The sequence below is a fragment of the Phoenix dactylifera genome, chromosome 9, assembly GCF_051530095.1.
Source record: "Phoenix dactylifera cultivar Ajwa chromosome 9, Ajwa_hap1_PhDact_Kaust_v1.1, whole genome shotgun sequence".
Classification (NCBI taxonomy): domain Eukaryota; kingdom Viridiplantae; phylum Streptophyta; class Magnoliopsida; order Arecales; family Arecaceae; genus Phoenix; species Phoenix dactylifera.
Window position 1 is genome coordinate 21,701,552 of NC_143198.1, and position 18,449 is coordinate 21,720,000.

General features: G+C 43.3%; 1 protein-coding gene across 1 annotated transcript in view; it reads right to left on the reverse strand.

Annotated features, from left to right (window-relative positions):
• The window catches only part of LOC113461820 (condensin-2 complex subunit H2-like), a 63,859-nt gene that overhangs the window by 40,467 nt on the left and 4,943 nt on the right, over positions 1 to 18,449 (reverse strand). Inside the window, exons 2-5 of the mRNA XM_089925648.1 lie at positions 15,902 to 15,965; positions 15,674 to 15,816; positions 15,197 to 15,582; positions 174 to 312 (exon numbers count right to left, since the gene is read on the reverse strand). Coding sequence (XP_089781774.1) covers positions 174 to 312; positions 15,197 to 15,582; positions 15,674 to 15,816; positions 15,902 to 15,965 — 732 coding nt within the window. The remainder of the gene's footprint in view (positions 1 to 173; positions 313 to 15,196; positions 15,583 to 15,673; positions 15,817 to 15,901; positions 15,966 to 18,449) is intronic.

The window sequence follows — 18,449 nt, forward strand, 5'->3', positions numbered from 1 at the left end:
TACAATAGCACTTGCTATCACATATATGCTGCAATACACCTTTAGAATCATTTAAAGTCAAGAAATGAAGATTGAATAGCATATTAGAAATTATAATGCAACTTGTGTCCACAATGCAGCATGCACAAGCAGATAGAAAGATAGATAACTAGATAGATATTTTTGTCTTTTACCAGATGTAAGTGGCACAAATCTTCAAGGGCTGCATGAGAACCTAGATCATCCTGTGATAGACCTTCAACACGATCAAATGTCACAGCATCATCATTTTGCTGCATATGATTATGATGCCGAACCGGGAGGGAGAAATGGCTGCAGTGATGAGAATGTACTGTTGGGATTGTTGTACATTGTAGCTTTAAGATGGAAATAGAAGAAGAGGGAGAAAAGAATGAGGAAGAGGAAGAGAAGAGAAGAAGAGGAGGAAGAGAGGAGGAGAAGATGTGGGGGAAAAATTGTTAAACCTTCATTAACCCTAATCAACATAAAAGTTCCCTATAAATAGGGCCCAATAAGAACAATTAAAATAAAACCCCCTTACACAAAATAATTCCCAATAAACACAAACTACACAAATAAAGTCCAACAATAATAAAATTGCAAACAAATCCAAAAATAAAAGAAAATAAAATGCAAATAAAATAGGGGAGACTAAATGGCAGGGTGGTCAGCTCTGATGTCCCCATCAACTCCTTCCGGGTGGGAGAAGCTCGACCACGTCGAGTGCATGTCTGGCCGGTTGTCGTACTGCTCCTGAAGGTCAAGGTCAAGGCGCTGCAACTCGGCTCGCGAAATCCACGTCACATCCGATTCGGGTCGACCTTTCCACCGAACAAGATAACGTTGGTAGCTTCCTCTCCTGGTAGATATAACCTGCTCATCTAATATATGCTCTATGTGTTCTCTGCGTGCATGAAACTTTGGAGGTGGAGGCTCAATAGCAGATGATGGGTCAAGGTGATCAACAGAGGCGGATGTATCAACAAAAGGGTCAGAAGGAATGAATGTGGACCATTTGTATGGGACTAAATCTTCAATATTAAATGTCGCACTAATCTCATAGGCTTCAGGAAGATCTACAACATAAGCATTCAAACTGATTTTCTTTAGGACTTTGAACGGTCCCGCACTAAGGGATTGCAACTTTGTGAACGTTCCCAAAGAAAGTTGTTCAGGTCTAATTCTCACCATGACAGAATCTCCTACATTCAACTCTTTATAACGTCTGTGCAAATCAGCAAGGAATTTATATTTTAAGTTATTAGAGTGAATACGTTTGCTGATTTCCTAATGCAATGAATGCAGGTGTGATGCCAATGATTGTGTAGACTCAGAGACTCTATGTTGATGAGACATGGGAATCAAGTCTATGGGCTGCCTAGGTTTATATCTATTCACCACTTCGAAGGGACTCATGCCTAAGGACCTATTGACCGAACTATTATATGCAAACTCGACGGTCGGTAACACTAAATCCCAAGTCCTAGCATAGGCCGACGAAAATTTTAATTTAGTGCCAATCATGTGCCCAAGAATTTTTCTAAAGGAGCTCACGAATCTAACATCTCTATCAGATATAATAGATTTTGGAAGGTCAGGAGGTCTATCGACTTCATTGAAATAAAGTTTGGCAACTCTAGTCATACTGATGTCTTGCCATGGAATCGTGGCACTAGACATAAAATCTAAGAGGTCGTTCAACCTAAGAATGGAAAAATGATACTTAACGGTAATTTTATTAGGGATGAGGAGTGTGGGTACAGTACAGGAGCTCAGACTTTCACGAACATACCCTTGGGTGAGAAGTTCGTCAACTTGACATTTCAGTTCAATGTGCTTGTTTGGGTTGAGCCCATAATGAAGAAAATTGGGTAAGGATGCTCCGAAAACGAGATCAATTGCGTGCTGGATATCACGCATCAGAGGAAGTGTACCTGAAAAATCCTTAGGAAAAATAGAGTGAAACTCTTCCAGCAGGGGAACTACTGCCGGTGGTTTCTCAGGGCTCGACTCCATCTTGATAACCCTAGCCACAAGGGCAAACACAGGTGATTGGCTTTCGATATCTTTCATTACCTCTTTCGAAGTAATGATGTGAAGTGAATCATCTTTTCGTAGAGTGGCACTCTTCTTTTCAGGGGCGGACTCTCTAGGAGGCAATGAGTTCAGTATAATTTTCCGACCCTGGAACATAAACCTACACGAATTCGAACTCCCATGAAGTGTGACATCCATATCGTATAGCCAAGGCCGCCCTAGGATGACTTGACCTACGTCCATCGGAATGCAGTCGCACCAGATTTTGTCTTTATAGGATAGGAATTGAATCGGGATGAGGCATCTTTCCAACACCGAAGGAGATGTCTTATCTACCCAAGCTACTTTATATGGGTTGGGATGAGGGGTAGATTTCAGGCCGAGGCGGGAGACAACTCCGGAAGCAATGGCATTAATACAACTTCCGCTATCAAATAGGAATTTGCATGTTTTACCATTGATCTTAATGAGCGTGTAAAATAGGAAGGTTCTACGCCAATCTTGTTCGGTCTTGATTTGGGCTAAAGTACACCTAACCACATGAAGCCTAGGGTTTTGGTTATTTGGATTAGTGGGCTCCTTTTGGGGTTCAGCCTGGAGAAACTCTAACCCGGTCTTGTTGTCTCCAAAGTCTTCTACAAAACCTCAATGTTTGGCTCATAGACTTCTTCGACACATTCAGTCGCTTGAGTCTCAACTTCTAGTTCAGTCATGAGATAGGTCTTGGCATTACATTGGGACGCTATATGGCCAAATTTTTGGCACCTAAAACATTGGGTTTGGCTTCTAGAACGAGAATTGGGACCTAGTATGCCCTTTTCTTTATCATTTGAAGGGTTTTGGACAGGTATCGGGGATGTTTGAATCGGTGCTTGGCTAGGGCCGGACTGGTTAGAAGGGTTGGGAAGCTGCCTGGGTTGTGGGAGGTAGTTTTGATTAGGTCGGGCTCCTGGAGCCATGGGTCGAGGGTCGGTACACCTCACTACAGGGGCTTGTAAGAAACTATCTATATCTTGAGCCAATTGGTATGCTTGACCAAGAGTAGTAATCTCTCGGAGGATTAGTTCTTTCGAGATCTCCTCGCGGAGTCCTGCCCAAAACCTAGAGAGAGTAACAGTCTCCTCTTTGATTACACCGCACCTCATGTGAAACTCCTCAAATTGTGCAATGTAATCGGTAACGGTTGAAGTTCCTGAGTTAGTTTCTGCCACCTATCCATAAGGCGTCGGTAAGAGAATGGCAGATACTTCTCATTCAGTTTTTCTTTCATATCCTCCCAAGTGGTGATACGAGGAAGCCTTTGGGTCTCACGCATATGTTCAATGTTATGCCAGTACCAGTGAGCTTGCCCAATAAGCTTCATTTTAGTGAACCATACTTTTCTATCATCAGTCATTTCATACCACTCAAAATAGTTATCCATGGCTGCTCTCCAATCAAGGTACACACTCAGTTCTAATTGACCAGCAAATGTGGGGGTATCTACTCGTACGGTACGAAATAGGCGCTCGTCAAGGTCGCGCTGGTGATCAAGAGAAAGTTGGTTCCTATGGGGATGGGGAAAAGCTACAGGTGGTGTAGTCAAACCAAGCTCGGGATAAGCTGCAATTGGGGTTGACGGTTCAGGAGTCCTAGGGTGTTGCACTAGAGCACGGATTTCTCGTTTGAATTCATCTTGGTCAGCTCGTAATGCAGCTAATTGTTCCAAAATATCTTGTAGAACTCTAGGATCCATGGTGGGTAAAGGGATCTGAGAGTCAGTGAGTAGGTACTCTCTACCACTATGGGTTGGCATGCAGGGACTACTCTAGTTGGTGATGTGACATGCAGTGCTACTAACCAAATGCAATGTAGGACAACCTACTAATGCAACCTACTATGAATTCGAAAATCAACATTCACAAAAATAACTTAAAATTAAATGTTACTAATTTGTACTTTGGTTATTTCAGAATTGAAGTAGGAAATTAGTCACTATAAGAAATTAGGTTGCAAATACGTATTACAGTCGTTCTAATCCTAAAGTAATCTGATCGACGGATGTTGAGAATTATCCTATCGCTAAGGTGTGCTAATTTAATATTCAGATTTAAATGGTGGGTAGGATGGGTGTGGTAGTAAATGTTCTAGGTTTTGCAGTTTGACAGAAAAATAAGTTTTGACAAAATAGGAATGTCATGCAAAAGACTAGAACATAATTAGATAAACAAGCTCAAAAGAAGGAAGAACCTATCACCTGTGGTGGATGCAGTCCACCGGAAACATCCGTTGTAGAGTCTCGAATACGAAATTGGCACCGGACGAAGTTAGCTGGAGCTGTGGACCTGGAGCTGCAACACAAAGGCCTTCCGGACTCTGGAATGGGCTGAAGAAGATGCTGGGTCGGGCTTGTAACAGGACCTGCAGCTAATTGGGCTTGGGCTTTGGCCCGCAGTTGACAAAAGGTCTGGAGAATGTGATCGGCCCAGTTGGGCTCGGGTGCGGTCTGATGGACTTGAACGGGATGAGGGAGGGGTGGTGTGGCCTCCCGTTGAAAGGGGCTCTGCAGTGGCGGCCGGGCTGTTGATTTGGGCTCGTGAGAGGGAGTCGGTGGTGAACGACGGAGGAGCGCGGACGGTGGAGCTCTGGTGGCGGTGGCGAGATGAAACAGAGGGCGGCGAAGGCGGCGGAGGTCTCGGACGATGGCGGAAGGCGAACGGCTTGGCGGCGGAAGATGGGGCGGCGAACCGCGGTGGAGGATGGGGCGGCGATGTCGTAAGTGGCGCTACGGTGGAGGCGGAAGCGCGTCGGCGGCTCGAAAGAGGAGGCGAAGCCCGGCTTCGGGGACGGCGCAGCGAGGCGTGCGCAGGTGGCGCAGATCAGTGGGAGGGCGTCGTCGGCGTTCGGTGGCGGTCGGCATCGATCGTCTGCGGTCGACCGCGGGAAGGAGGGGCCCAAAAGAGGTGTTGCACGACGGTGGGCATGGTGGATGCGGTGAGGGGCAGCCGATCGGGGAAGATGAACAGGTAAGGTTTTTTTTTTTTTTTTGGCACGCACGTGCAGTCACGTGCAAAGGTTTTCTTTTTCTTTCTTTTTCTTTTTTTTTTGTTTTTTTTTTAGGCGGCACGTGCGGTCACGTGCGTCTTCTTTCTTTCTTCATTTTTTTTTCTCCCGAATGGATCCGAGCTAGTGGGGCGGGCTAACGGGTCTGAGACTTACCCATTGCCTCAACCTTCTTCAACCTCTCGACGGTTCGGTAGGACGCCGATCTTCGCGGCGGCGGCTGCGGGCCCGAGGCAGGGATCACGACGGCTGCTCCGCGACCTGCGGCGGCGGCGAGATCACGGCCATGGCTTTGTGGGCTGCAGCGAAGGTTGGCGGCGGTCCCCTCTGTGGGCCCGACGCCGACGGTTGGGAGCAGACACAAGACACTCGGGGCGGCGGTGCTCTCGTGGGGCTGATACCGGCGGCGTGGGCGACCAACGGGGAGGGTTCGGCGCTGTTGGCGGCACCTGGTGGTGGCAGTGGTCGTGGGTGCAATGGCGGGTGGAAAGGATCCGGCGACGGGGAGTTTCCCTTCTGTTCTGGTCGGAACCGAGAGAAAGGGAGGAAGGTGTGGCCTACTTCCCTAAAGGGTGGTGATGTGAGTCGGCTGAGAGGGGGTGGGATCGGGAGTTGTGAGCAAGGGGTGGGTGCGTGGCGAATTGACAAAGGTGTTTTCCCTGTTCTTCGTGTGAGAGCCGGGAGAAAGGGAACTGGGGTGAAAACCAAAAGAGAGGGACCTTCTTTTTTTTTATGAGCACCGAGAGAGAGAGGAAAGGGGTGGTGGGCCGTGGGAAGCCGATGGAGAAGCAGTGTCGGGGAGGCGGAGGCGGTGGGGTGAGGCTGCGTAGCGGGGGTGGCGGTGAATTCAAGTGGCAGCAAGGGAGAAAGACGCTATTTAGGGACCAGGGCTTTAGCACAGAGGCAAAGCCGAGGCTCTGATACCAAGTTGATGCCGAACCGGGAGGGAGAAATGGCTGCAGTGATGAGAATGTACTGTTGGGATTGCTGTATGTTGTAGCTTTAAGATGGAAACAGAAGAAGAGGGAGAAAAGAATGAGGAAGAGGAAGAGAAGAGAAGAAGAGAAGGAGGAAGAGAGGAGGAGAAGATGTGGGGGAAAAATTGTTAAACCTTCATTAACCCTAATCAACATAAAAGTTCCCTATAAATAGGGCCCAATAAGAACAATTAAAATAAAACCTCCTTACACAAAATAATTCCCAATAAACCCAAACTACACAAATAAAGTCCAACAATAATAAAATTGCAAACAAACCCAAAAATAAAAGAAAATAAAATGCAAATAAAATTGGGGAGACTAAACGGCAGGGTGGTCAGCTCTGATGTCCCCATCAGATTATCACAAACATCATATAAAGCATAAGCTTAATAATTGATAAAGCATCAAGCAGAAAGGAGAGCTGATAGATGCAAACCTTCCCATGGCGAAATTATACTTCAGTATCCATATTGCACATACTATTTAGCAGATCATGTCCTGCTTGATCAAAATCGGTAGGGTGATTTTCTCCTCCATTATCATCATTTTCATCCTCAAAACCACCAAAGCTGCCATGTTTCTTGTTCTCCAAAAGTAAGTGATCTTCTTAGCTGCAATATGAAACTCGATCATAACTTAGGGAAGAGTGAAGATATGAAAAGATCAGTTAAAACAAAAAATTTAAGGAACTTCTTGCAAAAACCTTTTCAAATAGCGGCGGCTGAGGTGCATATAGCCTTTCCTGCAAACTAGATTTTACTTCAAATGCTTCTGCAAACTCTTGGCAGAAACATCATCCAAGTTTGCAACAGGAAACTGAGAAGTTAAAGTAATTCTCTTGACTTTACAAATCACCTGCCTTCTAAAACCATTAACTATTCAAGATAGGAAAAAAAGAATATCATTATATAACAGAAAAATAAAAAGGGGTAATTAATTCCCCACCCTCCGGATGACTCGGCTATAACAAACCATCCCTGTTGACCGAAAATGAAATTTGTGGTCCAACGGCTCTCCAAACTATAATTCCCGGTCCCTGGGAGGATTAATCTTTGAAGATAATGTGCCGAATATGCCCCGATCCATGCCAACGCTAGTATTTTGAAGGTGGAAAATTGAGACGTTTGGAGTTTCCGTAATCCCTGTTTGCGTGGCCAATGGAAGGCATATTTGGTTTGAAGGCGGGGGAAAGTGAGTCGTTTGGAGTTTCCATAATCCCTGTTCGCATGGCCAACGGAAGGCATATTCGGTTTGGAAGCGGGAGAACTTCACCGTTGGAATTCCAGAGAAGACTTTGGAGCTCCACAAGCATAGACCTCTGTTTTTTGAGGTTCCAACGGATGGTATGCTTATCGGGGGGCCAACGGAAGGCTTTCTGGTTTGAAGGCGGGAGAAGGTTACCGTTGGAAGACCAGAGAAGACTTTTGAAGGCGGGCAATGGAGTCCTCTGTTGTTTAAGGTTCCAACGGATACCTGTTTGCCACTCCTTTGCCGTTGGAAACGCCTGCTAGTTAGATGTGGGACATCAACGAGGACATATACTGGTAGACGGGATGGTTGGCGTGGTGTTTATATCAAAGTATTCAGAGCGATTCTAGAAGAGTTGAACCGCTACTACATTTGGCTGCAGGAACTGGAGTCGAGAGAGAACTCCATTTTTCTGTTTGAACTCCATCCGGCAAGCAGATTATATGCAGATTACCCATCTGTTTGAACTGGAGTCTTCTCTTCTTTGATAAGCAGATTACCCATCTGTTTCCCATCTTCTTCCATTTTGCCATAGGGTGTGGGGAATTAAGATCATGTTTTCTTTGTTTATGAATGCCCTATTCTGCTCCAGTCTGCCATCTTCTTCCGTTTTGCCTTAGGGTGTGGGGAATTAAGATTAGGTGTTTTTTGGGAGTTCATGAATGCTGTGTTGTGCTCCACTCTCCCTCTAAGTCTGTTATAACAGAGATATTTTGCTGAGATGCCTCTGATTCTGCACTCTTTGTCTGACTTTGTTATAACCGAGCTGAGCTCCAAGAATTGTCTCCAAATCATTTGTGCTGATCCCTCCATTTTTCATTATCATGGCTTCAAAGAACAGTAGTAGCCCGATTTTCATGGCAATTTGTTGTTACGGTAGCGAAGCTGTTATTATTTCCATCAGTGAGGACACAATTCTTGATCAAATTTTCAAGGAAATAGTGAAAAGGTGGAGACATTTATCTTCTACAATGATAGAAATTAAGTTTTATATTCTAAACAAATTTAGAATGCTTGTTACGCTAATGAGCGATAAGGATATTCGTAACATGCATCAAATACATGTGAACTTAAATGCGACAGTGATCGAGATGGTTGTTACTCATTCTCCAAGCTTGATCGAAGCTGCTAATGTGGTAATCAATACGAGGTATTCCATATTTGAAATTTTATTTTGTTCATTTGAAGCTAAAATAATATTAATAAGTGTGCTGAAATTATGTTTATCATTTTGTATGGATAGTGGCTCATCCCATGGTGCCGAAATTAGTTGGAGATCCAAAAATATTTCAAAGAGTAGCTCAAGTAATTTTGTCCAAGTTGTTGAAGAAACAAGAGCTGCAATTGAAGAGGAAGGAAGTCAAAGAAATTCCTTGGATGCTTGGAAAAGCTGTATAGAGGGTGTTGGTCAGGAGTTCAAGAATGTCGAAACTCTTCGTGACACCATTCGCAACTTGTGTATCACAAATTGCAGATATTTTGTGTTCATGAAGAACGATCGTGAGCGAGTTACTGTGGAATGTATATGAAGAATGTGAATGGCGTATCCATGCTTCTCGACTTGGTAATGGTGAAAAGTTTGCAATTAAAAAATTGAACAGTAACCATACATGTGGAGGAGGGATGCAAGTCCGATCGCATCTGAAGGCTTCGAAACGTTGGGTTTCGAACATTGTTAAAGATAAACTTCAAGATATGCCATTATATAAGCTGACTGACATTATAAAAGATATTCGTCGGGAATATGGTGTTCAATTGCCGTATCATCAAGCTTGGCATGGTAAGGAGCTGGCTATAAAGGAGATTTATGGTGATAGATCACTATCTTATGATCGAATTCGGTGGTATTGCGATGCCATTGTTCAAACCAACCCCGGCAGCATTGTAGAGTACGAAACAATTGAAGGTCGATTCAGACGTCTGTTCATTTGTTTTCATGCTTCACTATTGGGTTTCATAAAAGGATGTCGACCTCTAATTTTTATGGATGGGACATTTATAAAACATAAGAATGGAGGTGTATTGCTTGGCGCCACTGCCAAAGATGGCAATGATGATATGTTTCCTATAGCATATGGTGTGGTAGATATAGAAACTGATGAAAACTAGGAATGGTTTTGTCAGATTTTCAAAGAAGCTATTCATAGTTGCAGTGAGTATCGTGGTCAAAAGTTCACATTTACGACAAATAGACATCAGGAAATTATTAAATCGGTGCCGAAGTACTTTTCTGGTTGCTACCACTCATATTGTATTCGTCATGTGAAAGAAAACTTCAAGAATCAGGTTTGCATCATAATATTCTAAATAATTTAAAGTAGAAAGTATCTAAGTAATATACCATCCGGTATATCTGATATTTAATTGTGATCGGAGGTGCTTGTCCATTATCGTGCAGCTGAGAGAAAGAGGCTCATTGATTTACTAAATGCTATTGCGTATACTCCAAGGCTTAATGTTTTTCAAAAGCTAATTGGGAAGCTTATATCAGAAGCCCCTGGTGCTTCCACCTTTCTCCTACATGCCAACCCCGAGTATTGGGCAAATGCAATTTTTTCAGGTCTATGCTAGGGCACTATGACATCTAACGTGGCTGAGTGTTTTAATAGTTGGATCTTGGAGGCTCGTCATCTGCCCGTCCCTCAGATGGTTGACCATATCAGGCTTCAAATTATGCAGATGATGCATGAACGGCGTAATCAAAGATATAGCATTCAAACCCACCTATGTCCAGATACTAAGAAAGTATTACATAAAAATGCAGAAGACGGACGGAGATTATCCGTGTTTACGTCCAACATAATGATATATGACGTAAAGGATACAAACTACTCATGCAAAGTTGACCTCCAGAATTGCAGCTGCTCTTGTGGCGAGTGGCGAATCTTCGACATGCCATGTAAGCATGCTTGTGCTTGCATCGAGAAGGCTGGCAGATCATTGTACCAATTCACTGACATTTGGTTCCAAGCTGAATTGTATAGAGCAACATATGCCGAAGCAATTAGTCCAATTCCTGATATTGAGGAGCTGCACAGTGCATCTGAAGAGATTCACATTCTACCCCCTATGACAAAGACACATCCTGGCAGGCCTAAAAAGAAGAGAAGACCTTCTCAAGTTGAGTTAGTACGTGATATGAGATGTGGACGATGCGGGAAGCTTGGGCACAATAGAAGGACATGTAATGAGGTCATAGTGTAAACAATATGATGCTCTAGTTTACATTGAAGGTATGGAACACCTTTGGCACACCCTTGGCACACCTTTGGCACATCCTTGGCACACCTTTGGCACACCATGGCATACAGTTTCAATCCCATGGCACACCATGTATTCTTATTATATGTGGTATTATACACCATATTTTTCTAATTGAAATTTGAAAAAGAAAAAAAAACACCGCTTTTAGCTCTGTGCACACAATTACCTATTCCCTGCACTCAGATATGGTTTCTGTGCACACTTAAAACTTAAGCAATCTGATTTTTTTCCTTTACTTATCTGGTACTTTTATATTCGAGATGGTCTGAAAGTGGTGCAATTGTAATGCTCCAAATGCTTATCGATGGTGCAGTCGAGTATGTATTCCTAACCTTTTATGTTTATGTTTCTTTTTCTTTGCCTTTCTGAAACGTATTTATGCTGCAAGTTCACATTACTTATATTTGGTAAATTTTTCCATTGTCGTCGCAGATGGGGAAGGATGTGGTGACGTTGTAGTAAAGGAAGATCTTCTGAAGTAAAGGAAGTTGATTGTTGATGTTGTCAACTAATTGAATTTTTGGATTATTTCAGAATTTATCAATGTGGAATACTATGAAGTTCCTTTTTCAACTTAATTTGTTGATGTTAGCTTATGCTATGCCTTTTTGGGTGGCTGATTTATGTGGAGAGACCTTCTGTTGAGTGGAATTGTTCAAAGAAAGCTTTTTAGGGCTAACTACAATATTTGATCTATATACATGGTGTGCCATGGCACACCATGGCACACAGTTTCATATCCCCTGGCACGCCTTGGCACAGCATGGCACAAAGTTTCAGATCCCCTGGCACACCAATGTTGCTTGGTCGATTAAGCTTGAAACATACTTAACTAACCATGACATACAGTAAATTAACCCCCAAACATAGTTTTCTGCTCTGTGCACACAGTTTATCGTTTATTGCACATAGATATGATTTCTGTGCACACAGTTTATCGTTTATTGCATACAGATATGATTTCTGTGCATACAGTTTATCGTTTATTGCACACAGATATGATTTCTGTGCACACAGTATACCCACCCCGTACGTCTTTATGTGAAGGTTTCTCAAAGTTGCTCAGTCAAATAAAAAGGTGTGTGATAATTTAGGATTTCATATATATAATGCCATCATTCGACAAACTTTCACAATCATGTTGTTTTGTACCAGCTTGAACACCTAGCTTTCTACCTCATTGAATTGTGTATGGTGGAATATGAAGCTCTAAAGAGTACGCTGCAAATAACCCCATTCTAGATAGGATTTCTGAGGAAGCATGCTTAATATGAAGAGTCACAACTCAAGCATCATTTTTTATCTACTTTGTCAGTATTATCCTTTAGTGTGATACTCCACATCATCTAGTTATTTCAGTCAAATGGACTTGCATGGAGGCACACCTTTTGCACACCCTTGGCACACCTTTGGTACACCATGGCATACAGTTTCAATCCCATGGCACGCCATGGCACGCCATGTATTCTTATTATACATGGTATTATACACCATGTTTTTCTAATTAAAATCTGAAAAAGAAAAAAAAAACACCGTTTTTAGCTCTGTGCACACAGTTAGCTGTTCTCTGCACTTAGATATGGTTTCTGTGCACACTTAAAACTTAAACAATCTGATTTTTTTCCTTTACTTATCTGGTACTTTCAGATTTGAGATGGTCTGAAAGTGGTGCAATTGCAATGCCCCAAATGCTTATCGATGGTGCAGTCGAGTATGTATTTCTAACCTTTCATGTTTATGTTTCTTTTTTTTTGCCTTTCCGAAATGTATTTATGCTACAAGTTCACATTACTTATATTTGGTAAATTTTTCCATTGCCGTCGCAGATGGGGAAGGATGTGGTAACGTTGTAGTAAAGGAAGACCTTCTGAAGTAAAGGAAGTTGATTGTTGATGTTGTCAACTAATTGAATTTTTGGATTATTTCAGAATTTATCAATGTGGAATACTATGAAGTTCCTTTTTCAACTTAATTTGTTGATGTTAGCTTATGCTATGCCTTTTTGGGTGGCTGATTTATGTGGAGAGACCTTCTGTTGACTGGAATTGTTCAGAGAAAGCTTTTTAGGGCTAACTACAATTTTGGATCTATATACATGGCGTGCCATGGCACACAGGGACTGTGCAAGTATGATCCTTGGATTTTAGAGAACTGATGCCAAAAAGGCAACAAAAATTACCTACGAAAAATTCTTGAGATTGGATCACAACAGCGTTGCTGTAGTTGAAGCCATAGATAAGCTTCCTTTATAATTTGAGTTGTAATATGTAAATTTTTGAGTTTACTAAAGAAATTGTGTTATGAAAGACAAGCTTAATTTTCATTGTCTGCCCTTGTGTGTTTATTTGGGTCCAGAGTCAGCTTTTTGTAGATGCTCTAATTTCCTGTTGGCATCAAAATTTCAAAGATTGTCTCCATTGCAAACGCCATTATAAATGACAGTCTAGTTTGGCAATAGCAAGTCCTCAGATTTATCAAAGGTGGCAAGCATTGTGATGTTTGATGAGGTAGCCAGGAGTTTTAGTTAGACAATGGTGGCACACAGTGGCACACCATGGCGCATAGAGCATTAAGCTTGAAACTCACTTAATTATAGTAGAAATATTGGAATCAGTTACAACGACGTCCTGGCACACCATGGCACACAGTTTCAGATCCCCTGACACACCATGGCGCATACTCGATTAACCTGGAAACATACTTAATTAACCTTGGCACACACTAAATTAAACCCCAAACACAGTTTTCTTCTCTTTGCACACAATTTATCGTTTGTTGCACGCAGATATGAGTCATATGCACACAGTTAAATTAAGCATTCTGATTTTTGCAAAATATTGAAATGAATTACAACGACGTCATAGACACTTAATATAGGTTGTTCTTGTAAGCCTAGAGCATGGCGCATACTCGATTAATGTTTCAAGCTTAATCGATTTTGGCACACACTAAATTAACCCCCAAACATAGTTTTCTGCTCTGTGCACACAGTTTATCGTTTGGTGCACACAGATATTAGTCATATGCACACAGTTAAGTTAAGCATTCTGATTTTTGTAGAGATAATGGAATCAGTTACAACGACATCGTACCCACTTAATATAGGCTGTTCTTGTAAGCCTAGAGCATGGCGCATACTCGATTAAGCTTAAAACACACATAATTAACCTTGGCACACACTAAATTAATCCCCAAATATAGTTTTCTGCTTTGTTCACATAGTTTATCGTTTACTGCACACAGATATGAGTCATGTACACACAGTTAAGTTAAGCATTCTGATTTTTTAAGAAGTATTGGAATCAGTTAATACAATGTCATAGATACTTAATATAGGCTGTTCTTGTAAGCCTAGAGCATGGCGCATACTCGATTAATTTTTCAAGCTTAATCGACCTTGGCACACACTAAATTAACCTCCAAATACAGTTTTCTGCTCTGTGCACACAGTTTATCGTTTTTTGCACACAGATATTAGTCATGTGCACACAGTTAAGTTAAGCATTCTGATTTTTGTAGAAATAATGGAATCAGTTACAATGATATCGTACCCACTTAATATAGGCTGTTCTTGTAAGCCTAGAGCATGGTGCATACTCAATTAAGCTTGAAACACACTTAATTAACCTTGGCACACACTAAATTAACCTCCAAACACAGTTTTCTACTTTGTGCACATAGTTTATCGTTTACTGCACACAGATATGAGTCATGTGCATACAGTTAAGTTAAGCATTCTGATTTTTGTAGAAATAATGGAATCAGTTACAACGACGTCGTACACACTTAATATAGGTTGTTCTTGTAAGGCTAGAGCATGACGCATACTCTATTGAGCTTGAAACACACTTAATTAACCTTGGCACATACTAAATTAACCCCTAAACACAGTTTTCTGCTTTGTGCACACAGTTTATCGTTTACTGCACACAGATATGAGTCATGTGCACACAGTTAAGTTAAGCATTCTAAATTTTTAAGAAATATTGGAATCAGTTAATACGACGTCATAGAATATAGGCTGCTCTTGTCATGCACGTTTCCGCAAATACTTAACCTTGCATGGTGAGTGTCGAATAACCTTACGACACAATTGCTCGTGCCATGGCACACCATGGCACACAGTTTCAGATCTCCTGGCACACACTAAATTAACCCCCAAACACAGTTTTCTGCTCTTTGCACACAGTTTATCGTTTACTGCATACAGATATGAGTCATGTGTACACAGTTAAGTGAAGCAATTTGATTTTTGTAGAAATAATGGAATCAGTTACAACGACGTCGTACATACTTAATATAGGCTGTTATTGTAAGCCTAGAGCATGGCGCATACTCGATTAAGCTTGAAACACACTTAATTAACCTTGGCACACAGTAAATTAACCCGCAAACATAGTTTCAGATCTCCTGGCACACACTAAATTAACCCTCAAACATAGTTTTCTGCTCTTTGCACACAGTTTATCGTTTACTGCACACAGATATGAGTCATATGCACACAGTTAAGTTAAGCATTCTGATTTTCGTAGAAATAATGGAATCAGTTACAACGACGTCGTACACAGCACCAAGATATCTTGGTGGGGAAAAAAAGAAACTAACATACCTTTCATAATGGTTATATTTTCAAGTTCCTAGGCTCATGAGGATTTAGAGGGTTCCATGGATCATTATTATTATCATCAGAATCATTCATAACATTTGAACATCCTAAATTTGGTTTCTCTACACAGCACATATCGCCATCAGGATGATCAGGGTCAACATGCAGTCCAGACCAATGATTATTATTGTCAACTTCAAATACATAGTTGCTCTGTGTATTTTGATTTAGATTGATGCCTTGGTTCTTCCCAATACTGTGGCAAGATTTAGACTTGACTGAGCTGCCTCCATGGGGTGCAATGTTTTCTTTACCAGCAGCATTTGTTTTTAAAGAATCATAGACAGCTCCCGCATCACAGGGGTCCAGCAGAAGAAAATCTCCATTAAAATCACAGGTTGCTAACTATGGGAAAACATGATTAAACAACAGCATCAGAAAATAAGATAAAATTGTTCAAGTTATGGCAAAATTCGCATGGTTAACATAATATTACCAGATATGATTCTAATTCGCTAGCATCACAACTGGTATCTAAACAATCTCCTTCTAGTACAAGTAAATTGGCAGGAGGCTTCAGAACATACTTTGAAGTGTCATCTTTATTGAACCCACCATCCAAACAATTCTTTGCTTCAACTGCTTGTGTAAATCAATCAGTTGCTAAGCAAGTTTGATAAACCATGCTTAGAAAAGAAAGTTCCAGATAACAAAATTTCATTACCAGGCATATCATATAACCCCAAAAATATTTCATTCTCTTCTGCACCAGATTCACTTCCATCAGGCTAAATTTCCTGTTGTTTTTGCCTGTTAACAAAAACTTCTGATATATATTATATAATAGTATCACTATGCAAGAGAACAATCAAGAAAGATAGCTTCTTAAAACAAAATAACTTCTGGAACCTAAAGATCACATCAGACTGTCGTTGAGGCAGATTTAACCAATAAATGAGGATAATAAATGTTGGGGGAAAAATGGATTGCCCCGAAGCACGTGGATGCATCGCCGGCACGTGATGACGGCTGCCACGGCAGCAACCTTCAAGGCGCCCAACCTCAGAGGCACCCGACCTCAGGGCGCCCGACCTCAAGGCATCCGACCCCAGCGCGCCCGACCTCGGAGCTCACAGCCATGCGGCCTTGATCGACCTTAGGTCCAAAGAAGGTCCAGTCAAAGAATGAAGCAGACCTTTCCACTCCACCGGGAATCAAGCTCCTCTCCCACTCTCCCAGGATCTAATCCCGCGATCTCCGCCTGAGCGACTGTCAACAATTAAATGCGCACGATCTCCACGGACCTCCAGCTTACTCAAAATCTCAGGCCACCCACGGCAACTCGTTGACTCACTCAACTCCGTCCAGTCATCCAGGCAACTCATTAATTCATACGATCACGTCCAATCATGACCGTAACTCATTAATTCGTCCAGTCACATCACATGTAACCCTGTATTCCTCCTATAAAAGGGGAACTTCTTCCTCTTTAAAGAAGGACTTTTAGACCTGGCAGGCAATCTCTCTCTCTCTTTGTCCGCAAAAGCCCCCTCTGACTTAAGCATTGGAGGGCTGGCGCCGGGAACCCCAGCCACCGGCTTTTTGCGGGTCCTCCGGAGGATGCAGCCCGCTGACATACCACCCACACTGGAGCTCCCCCTCCTCAGCCAGTGGTCACCTCTGGGTCCAATTTCCAGCAACACCCTCTTCTTATACCTGGCGAAGAGGGTCGCGTTGCTGGTCACTATTTGTGTAATATCTGGAAAGAAAAAAAACCTCAAGTGTCAGATAGGCACCAAAAAATGACGATAAAAAAGAAGAAGGAACAAATAAGATAAGGATGACAAGACAGAGGAGGAGCAGTGAAACCGCCCTTACCCTCGGAGCGCGCCGAGCTCAGGCCGACGTTTACTAGGGCCTTCTCACTCAGGAGGTCGTTCAGAAGAATGTCTCCCCTGAGGCCATGAAGAGCATCGAGGACCCTCTGCTCGTCCGCCGAAAGCTTGGGGAGCTTATTGATGGCCTTGAGCCGGGGCTGCCCCCACCTCGGGTCAAATCCCCATGTGCGCTTGGAGTAAAGAAAGAAAAATTTCTCTTTCCACCCATGAATGGAGGAAGGAACACCTCGGAAGAACGGCCTACCACCCCGAAGGGCGAGGTAGAGCCATTCCCCATCCACCGGCAAAAAACGTTCACCGAGGTCAGTATCCCGTGCGCGAGGTAAAGGGATAAGAAACCGATGATGGTCCTCCACGAGTTCGGAGCGAGCTGCGCTGGGACAAGCTGATACGCCACCAGGATCTTGTTCACGAACCCGTGTAGGGGGAAGCGCAGGCCGGCCCAGAGTGTTTCTATGTACACCCCGATCCGACCTGGAGGAGGTCTCGTCACCCGATCTTCCGACCCAGCAGGCTTAAGATGAAACCCGCGTTGAGGAAAAAATCGGGCGTGGATCAACTCCAACTCCTCCTTAGTCAAGCCGGACCCGACTTCGTCCAGACCGTGACCCATCTCCGAGAGAAAAACAAAGAAGGAGGAAGGAAAGAAAGAAGCAGAAAGACAAAAACCCCCCGAGCAAATGAGGGAAGAAAACCTACTATGGGTTTCACCGGAAATACCGCCGACCAAAGGGAAGAGATCAAGACGACCGTCAGAAATCACCTTAGAGCACCGCCGGGAAAGACTGAGCGACAACTGGAGGAAAAAGGGGAAAGAAGATGGAAGAAGAGGAAAGCAACAACAGCGGCGGCCAAATGAGAGCTTTTAGGGCCAGGCCGAGGTTTATATAGACCCCTCCGATGGCCCAGATCTACAGCGCCAGATCTGGCCTTCCGTCTAGATCGCGCCACGTGTCGGCCCCGAAAATTGAAGCGGCGTATCAACCTGGATCGACGCTTTAAAAACAAAATTGAAGCGGCGCTCCGTCGGGTGCCGGAGCCTCATCATGAGCCCGCGGCTCAAAACCGCCTCGAAAAGCAAAAGGGCGTCGCCTTGTGCCCTCAAGCCCTCATTAAAGATGCCCCGAAGCGCACGGAACGGCGGAGCAATGTAAAGCTACCTGGTCCCACCAGTATAATAAAGACAATTACTTTCTTCGCCCGAGCTCACAAGCGGCTCGAACTCGGAAGTCGGGGGTAGTGTTGGAGGAAAAATGGATTGCCCCGAAGCACGTGGATGCATCACCGGCATGTGATGACGGGCGCTATGGCAGCAACCCTCAAGGCTCCCGACCTTAGAGGCGCCCGACCCCAATGCGCCCGACCTCGGAGCTC